Raw genomic sequence first — 8,422 nt, 5'->3', positions numbered from 1 at the left:
ACCAGTTAAATATACTGTCTTCAGACCAAATGCATGTCACCAACATTTTTAACTATCTGGACAAAAATACTTTAAAAATATTTGTTTACCGCAATGGTTTTGTTGGCATCTATTTGATAAGTTTATTTGTTTATGATGGTGGTTGGTCATTGGTGTTAGCCATCACCAGAATGCCACATGTTAAGTGGAAAATGTCAAATCCAGCTTAAGGTTTTGACACAAAAGACTGAACTTATTAATCATTATTTCAGCTACTAGTTGATAAGTTTAGTATTTAAGCTTCTAAGACAATTCCCTCATTGTATGCATCGACCAAACTTCAGTTGGAAAAACTTTGCTCATTAGAAGTTCAACAAGACTCCCATCAGCCCCGAGTTATAGCAAAACCCATTTTTTTTCGTTCTCAACTAAGTTCAATATTTACACATTTTCTTCAAACTTGGACGTCCATCAGATCGGATGTTGAACGTGTTTGGTAAAGTACTGCTGATGTTTTTAATGTAAACTCTAAACAGTTCCTTTCTCTTAGACTAATGTTGGCAATATTTGTCAATTGCTGTCATTTTTTTGTCGTACATAAGATCTTGAAATACATTAAATTTGCTTGATAATATTTCAAAGCTATGTTTTAACTTGAACTCCAACGATCAATACACTGTTTTGTAGGGATTATTTCAGGTTATTAAAATAAGAAAATGGTAAAAAATGGCCGCCAAAATGCTGGACTCTTGATTTGATTTGTTGATTTCTGCCATTGATAAATACACAACAGGAAAACTTAAAAATCACCAAAATAAGAAGAAACTTGCTGGACATGAATAGACACCGAACATTGTGTAACAGTTGTGCGTAAGTGTATCTATTTCCAAACATATTAATCCACATTTGTGTGACACATTATCCTGTCTTGACTTGACCACGTTAACCATCATCTCCTTCAACTTGTGATTCCCTTCCAAACAGACTCACAATGTTTCCGGAGACACAACCATTATCACACACACAAGAGAAGTGTTGCTACCTCGCCGCTAAATTCTCCCATCAGGCCGCTTTTATTTTGACGGATCGTCCCTCTCGCGTCTCCCTGTCGCGACACAAGTGGTCTGCTGATGAAAACTATTGACCAACATCTGTCTTTTTCCTGGCGGACACATTGTCGACCGCGGTGGCTTCCGTGTGACAAATACACAACGTTTTTTTATGATGGGTCCTCGAGTGCGGCTCGAGATTCAGTGGCCGAGGCTTTTGTGTGTCTGAGAGAGACACTGTTTTCTTTACGCTCAGTTTGTGAGATGAAAAAGAATCAAATAAATGCGGTTCTGAGGTAAGAGATTGTTTCCATGGAGATAAACAGCGTTCAGTGGTTGCTGTCGGGATTGGGTTGAGATTTTTTACATGACAATTTGGACAGGAAGATACAAAATAATTTAGAATTCAGATTTAAAGACGGATTATATCAATCAAGAAACCAGTCTGTGACCATGATTCAAGTCAGACACTATCTTTCTAAGAACATTCTTGTGAAATATTTGTGTTTATAGCTAATTATATTTAAAGATATTGCGTCAGATCTATTTCTTACACGTGCATTTGAAAGAGAATTGTTGTTTTAAAGGTACTTTGTCACGACACTATAGATGCAGAGATATAAGTAAATAGAAATCACCAAATAAAGCAGATATATTGACTTTTTTTTTTCTTTATCACAAATGCAACTCACTTGCATTTAACTCTCCGAGGGAATCTTTAATAACTAACTTATCTAGGTTTGTTATTATGAAACTATGACAATATTTTTGATACATCTTGTCGACTCTCGCATTTAATCGTGCCTCCATATGACTAATGTACTTTCCCCCTTGAAACTTGTTAATGAAATATTTATTATAATATTTATATTGTTATCTAATGAATATCAGTAGTTACACTGAATTAGCTTCGCAAGTTAAAAGTTAAATTAATTAATTTAAACATTGCTATAACACACTCGAATCACAAGGTGGCATTTTTAGACTATTTTAGGGGTTTTAGGATTTCACTCATGCCAGAAAACAAAAAATAAAAGGTGGATAAGACCACCATGAATACTCCGATTGAATAAGAAGTCAAATAAGTACAAAAAGTATTTTAAAGTCTAAAAAATGTCGTGTAAAACTTCCCTTCACTCTTAAACGCTGATCTCCCCTGGCTTTTGTTTCAGACACATCCTTAATATTCATCCCAGGCCCTCAGTGTAAATGAGGATCCTAATGAATGAAGACTGAGTGTCCTCTCATTATATATAATCACGACAGGAATTTGAGCAATATTAGCAGAGTGTCTTCAAAACTGCACTGGAGAGTCAACACTTGTGACATGGTAGTGAACCGTTGCAGCAGATCTGCTAAATGTCAGCAAACTGCTTCTGAATGCTCTCCCAATTTGCCTTGGAATTAAGACTTTACACATCTAATTATTTAGACAATTTATTGCCTTCTGATGGCTATGGAACAAAAAAAAAAAGAGGAGAGAACCAGAGAACGCCCTCCCTTCATCCCGATGGTGTGATAAATATGGAGGCAGACGTGCCTTGGAGCAAGGCATCACTTCTGCTCCCACAGACTCCACTTAAAGGATCGTGACAGTCCAATCACTGCGCGCTTTATATACAAGTGTTCATCTGCAGAGTTATTACCGCTAAACAGCTGGTTTGAATTAGTTTGCGCAAGTCAATTGGTTTTAATAAATGCCCGCCGAGATCTGGCGCAATATGGGGAGATGGACGCAGTGCGTTAACAAATATTGTGACAGAACGAAGAAGGAATTAGAAGAATTATTTCTTAGTTCTGAATGTTTGATGGTGAGCAGTTGGAAATGACGCGGATTTTAGGTGCGCAAAATAAAAGTGTGTGAATTTCGAATGGAATAAATCTTCAACACTTATATGTGTAAATATATGAGTTTTCTACGCGTATGCGCATCACTTAATTCGCATTTTTATATGAATAAAATATAATATATCTTAACTTTTATTTGTTTATAATCCTCCATCCATTTTCCCCCAAATTATGATTTTCAATATAAAGCGTCGCGCAACCTCCCGCAGTCATTCCCAAAATAAAATATGAACAACATAAATGTTTAGTTTAAATCGGTCTCACGTTTAAGCCTCAGAAATGAAGAAAACAAATGATAATTTTGCGATCATCCGTGAAAGACATCGGACTCAAATGTTCGCAAATATGATGCTTTTAAACCAAATATTACACATGAATTAAAACGAAAACCATTATTTCTAAATACAAATATTTATAATAAACGCATTAGATTAATAAATGAATATTATAAGGACAGAAAAAAATGCATGTCCTTAACATGCGACAAATGATGTTTCTTTGAAACGTGAAAAAGAAACGGGCGTAAAATGAAATTGAACTCGGAAGGCCAGGAGTTTGTTTGTGCGCAGCGAGGCCTTCAGGTGAGAAGAACCGATAATACAATGATGAAAAAAAACAGGTGTTATCGAATTTCTTTTTTGTTTTTTGGTTCTGTATTTAATCGAGAGAGACATGTTTTTCAACGAAATTTTTCATTTAAAAGTTTTATTTGTAAACATTAAATAGTTCTTTATCTCTAAAGTTTTGGACTTGGGCATCAAAATGCGTCACAGCAGTACACCATGATGTCAAACATGTTTCGGCCTACACACACACACACGCACACACACGCTCACACAAACACACACTCTCTCGCACACAAGCTCCCGTATTAGTTGAAGTCAAATCTAGCTCTAGAACACATGGAACGTAGACAAACGTGCTCAGCAGGAAACTTGGATGGTTCTGATTTTTAAATTGCACCATGCTTCGTGTTGGCGATATAAATAATAAATATATAGAAACGTTTATATTCAACAGCAACAATACTTACAGCACATACAAACAAGGAATGTCTGACAGTTTTACAAACACCATGAGTCCCTCATTTCTCTATACAGATGAGATATTATTAATCCACATATGCGTCAAAAGGGTGTGCCAACTACGAACTTGTATCAAATCTAGCAGACTACATAGTGTCCGGTATATAGTTTATATAGACATCAGCCTATAAAAGAAAACCAAAAAAAAAAAAGAGAGGGAAGTGGGATAAATCATGCGTTTTCTTTTCTGGATAGTTTTCAGGAGTTCTGTCAGAAACACATAGGCACGAAGTCCAAATTAAATAAATTCATTATAACAAAGTTTGTACAAATCGATGCAGTAATCTAATGTACAATGTCTTGTGTGTGTGCGCGCGCGTGTGTGTGTGAATTATATTACATCTTAAGATCAATACTTACAAGATTAAAGTGATGACGTTGTTTGGCAACGATAAATAAACAGCATTCAATATCTCGCTTATTTTTTCTTGATATTATTAGAGAAGCTTTTTTCAAATCGGGGTTATTTAAACGAGTTTTTTGTTGTCGTCTTTTTTGAAAAAGTTCATGCCACTCAGAAAGGGAGTGTGTCGAGGAAGAGTTTGTCAATGATGGCAGGTGGAGGGACGAGATCTTCTAGTTTTAGGTAAAAGATGCGCTGCAGACCTTGTGTACAGAGCGTGCGCAGTTCTGGGAGCTTCCCCAAAAGTTTTGACAAGTAGTTCGGCCGATTCAAGCCTCCGCCGTTGAAAGTCACTTGGTCTTTCAGGCAGTTGACGATCTTGTTCTGCAGATCCTCCACTCGCTTCGGCTCCTTCAGCCCGTGTCGTTCTATAAAAACACACACCAAAAACAAGATGGATTAGTTGAATAGAATTTGAAGGGGGTTTCTTTTATTTTTGTGCGCACCTGTGACCATGGCGAGCGCCGCGATGCAGGAAAACGCCGAGATGTCGATGTTCATGCTCTGCAAATTCGACGAAAACTCCGCGATCGCGTCCACCCACTCCCCAAATCCACGCACGCACTGTAACCTGTGCAACACCACGCCATTGCAGAAAATAAGCTTCCCTTCCACCGGGTTGGACCTGCCAATAAAAGGACAATTTAAGCCATGTTTTTGCGATCTATATAAAAAGAAAATAAAAAAAATAGTGCGCACCTGTACGCGAGGCGCAGCACGAACAGCTCCAGAAACGCCGACTCGAATAAAAGATCCTGGTCCTGCTTGGGAAGGTCGGCGAAGTTGGGGATCTTCTCGGCCCAGCCTCGGATGATCTCCATGGAGCCGGTCAGCAGGTCATAGAACTGCTGGATGTGCTGAGTGTTGTCTCCGGCCATTTGGTAGTCAGGGTTCGCCTGGAACTGGAATTTAATTTAAAACGGAGACTTAATGATGCTCCTTTTTAAAATATATAATCCGTGAAATTGCAAAAAGAGACTAAAGAGCGCCTCTTTCTTTTATTCATCCCCCCCCCTTTCTCTCTCCACTATTAAATTAATGTCTTTCTTTTATTAAGTTCCACATTTCAATGCGCTTTTTTTTTTTGCCACATTAAGTGTCCGAGAAAAGGCCAGGAAACTTTTCAGTGATAGATTTAAAGGGACTCACTCGGGAGTAGTCCAGGGCTGACATGGAGGGGTTGGAGTCCACATGGGCCCGAACTAGTGCGCTTATGAGGCTCACGGGTGGCGACGGAGGTGAAGGCTCCTGGGGACTTTTGGGTTTGGATGGCAGGCGTCCTCTTCGACCTTTTAAATTATCTGTTCGCACAACTGCAAGAGAAAAGAAAACGACAACACCGTCAGCCACATCCATCAGCGCGCGTGATAGAGAGAGAAGACAGTAGTGGGAGTGGAAAAATAATAAATACCTGGCCTGAACATACCTTCTCTCACCATGCCGACCACGAGGCACTTTTGGAAACGACAGAACTGGCACCGATTTCGTCGGCGTTTGTCGACAGGACAGTTTTTATTCGCTAGACACACGTATTTTGCGTTTTTCTGGACTGTGCGCTGAGAAAAGGAAAAAGGGAGGAAAAATATCAACTGCGGGGCCTTTATCTCTTATAAACACACACTATAAAGGCGTTAAATTGTACTTATTATAAGAATGTTCAATTGTGTAGATCGGAAATAACGTTTTAATTAAAAAAAACTAAGACTTTCTAAAACGTTCCGGATCTAACGTTTTACATCTGCGCGTAAAAATCACCCGAACCGGAATCAAAGTTCAAGTTCTCCTCGATATTTCTACTTAATTCGTGAAAACCCACCTTGAAAAATCCCTTACAGCCCTCGCAGGTCCTCACACCATAATGCTGACACGCCGCGTTGTCCCCGCACACCGCACACAGACCCTCGTTGGACGGGGATCCGCGCGACGGGGGCGACGGCACCTGACTGTCCACCAACTGGTGTCCCAGCTGCAGGGAGTGCGGGAACGTCAGACCCGCCTGCTTGCGGATGGCGCCCGGCACCGCGAAGCTCTGTCCGTCCAGGCCGCGGTGCGGGTTGTCGTGCGTCATGGACACGTGCAGCGGGCCGTCGAAGCGCATCTGACAGCTGGACACCGGGGTCCCCGGGGGGGACTGCTTGAAGGAGAACAGGGAGAGTCTCGACACCGGGTTCTTGCGCTGGTCCATCATGTGCGAGGTGACATAGTTCTGGTGGAAACTGTGCAGGGATCCGGGGTCCTCCCACATGTGGTTGGGCTGCACTTGGAAGTTCGGGGTGCTGGGCGCGTGCGGGGAGGACGGTTTGAAGTACCCGGAGTGCACCATCATCTCCTCCGTCTGCGGCGGCAGGTGGCCCTGCTGGTGGTGGTAGCTGTGCATCTCCTCCACCTTGATGGAGGACTGCTCGCCCGAGTGGGGCACCTGGTAGAGGCAGGGGGGCTTGACGTCGTAGCTGGTGTTGTAGTTGTCCATGAAGGTGCTGAAGCTGGGCAGAGAGGTGGTGGCCGAGATCTCGGTGTTGGTCAAGTCCATGCTAAACTTTACGAACTCGGGCGTTAGGAAGTCGCAGCTGTACTCTCCGGAGTGGTAGCTGTAGCTCTGGGAGGCAGGACTCGCGCCTTGGGGTGATGATCCATACTGAGCCTGGACGCAGGGCATGGCTGCGGGAGCGAGACGAGAGAACATCAGCATCTTCACCCGAATGTTTGTCGCTCCTTTGAAATAAATCTCCTTGTTTCTAGTTACCTCAAGTCGTCTGAAAGAGTTGGTGCGACACTTGAAATGAGTTCTGCGTGGAGGCGCGGATGCTTTTCTGGATCTTCCCCTAATAATAATAAAAAAAAACGTTACTTGAACGTATAAGAAACTCAATTTACGCACAAAATTGACGTTTTATCCTAATTTAAAAGCCTCTTGAGCGAATGATTCAAATTGGAATACACTTTTATTTTATTTTTCGTCTTATTGTGATACACGTGAAGTTTTAAAAAGCGAACTTTAAATCAGAATTAACAATATTAACTGTTATTTTTAAGAAAAAAAGCAATATTGTTATATTTACAGGCAAATAAAGTTTAGGTTTTAGTAAAGAAAAGTTCAGAATGGAGTTATTAAAGAAGCTTTTATACAATCCTTCAATTGACAAGATTGTTTTGTGCATCAAGTTTTATACTAATAATAATACATGAATTTAACACGAATTAAATATGATGTACACTTGATATATACTTATTTTAGTGATTATTGTCGTGACGATATAAATATAGTTTATAAAATGTGGTGTTTTAAATTGAAAAATAAAATAAAAAAAGTCACAATTATATTATCAAGAGCTGTTTAGTCTCCAAATCCTGCTGATTTCAGATCAAATCCTGATCTTGAATCCAAAAGTCTTACCTCTTGTCACATCAGGCTCTTCGTGTCTCGCAATCCATGAAATAATCACAGCAGATGTGGATCATCAATCGAAGGGAAGAAGAAGAAAAAAAAAAAAAGCTCCTGAAATCATGTGCGTTCGGTGGAGACCAGCAAAAACCTCAAAAACCCCAAAGAGTGGCGAACCCCCGTGACTCCGCGCGCTGACAGCACAGCAGTCTGGACTAACCCACTCACACCAATGTGGCTTTGTTTATGTGAGCTCTGGATCTGGCGGCCCACGTGTTTCACAGACGCACGTCATCCGCGTCGACAGGAGCGCCGGCCAATGGGAGGCCGAGCTCTCCTCAGCCCTAGCATCGCTGCTGGTTCTGCTCTGTGATGTATGTTTTCTGCCCACATGGACACCAGCACACATGTGGGTTTTTTGGGGGGGGGGGTTGCAAGTCACCCCCCTACCCTTCCAAAAAGTATGTCAACATCAACAATTTAAAATAATAATATTCATATGTTTAAGATTGTAGCTGAAAATAAATAATTTAAACGTTTAGTTTCACTTACTAGATATGAAAGAGTCAAGTAATGCATTAATATGACAATTTGTTTATTTATTTTTGATTTCATTCTTTAGTAAAAAGACTATATTTTATTAGAACACACAAAAAATATGTCAAACACAGAGTTG

At 40.5% G+C, this 8,422-nt stretch overlaps 1 protein-coding gene across 2 annotated transcripts; it reads right to left on the bottom strand.

Annotated features, from left to right (window-relative positions):
• Positions 1–3,564: 3,564 nt before the first annotated feature.
• nr4a2a (nuclear receptor subfamily 4, group A, member 2a) lies at positions 3,565–8,001 on the bottom strand. 2 transcript variants are annotated; one of them, XM_087804079.1, is made up of 8 exons: positions 7,759–8,001; positions 7,108–7,186; positions 6,181–7,022; positions 5,776–5,920; positions 5,514–5,677; positions 5,064–5,266; positions 4,811–4,989; positions 3,565–4,732 (listed from the first exon to the last, which is right to left on the bottom strand). In XM_087804079.1, the coding sequence occupies exons 3-8, from the start codon at positions 7,018–7,020 to the stop codon at positions 4,476–4,478; spliced, it is 1,788 nt and encodes a 595-aa protein (XP_087660205.1). In that variant the 5' UTR covers positions 7,021–7,022; positions 7,108–7,186; positions 7,759–8,001; the 3' UTR covers positions 3,565–4,475. The 2 variants fall into 2 exon arrangements, with proteins under 2 accessions (XP_087660205.1, XP_087660206.1); XM_087804080.1 differs by having other exon boundaries at positions 5,791–5,920; positions 7,759–7,995.
• Positions 8,002–8,422: the final 421 nt, after the last annotated feature.

Source organism: Callionymus lyra, chromosome 12 (genome assembly GCF_982586985.1).
Source record: "Callionymus lyra chromosome 12, fCalLyr1.hap1.1, whole genome shotgun sequence".
In the NCBI taxonomy this organism is placed as follows: domain Eukaryota; kingdom Metazoa; phylum Chordata; class Actinopteri; order Syngnathiformes; family Callionymidae; genus Callionymus; species Callionymus lyra.
The sequence above is the reverse complement of the archived record's forward strand: the minus strand, read 5'-3'. Positions and strand labels throughout refer to the sequence as shown.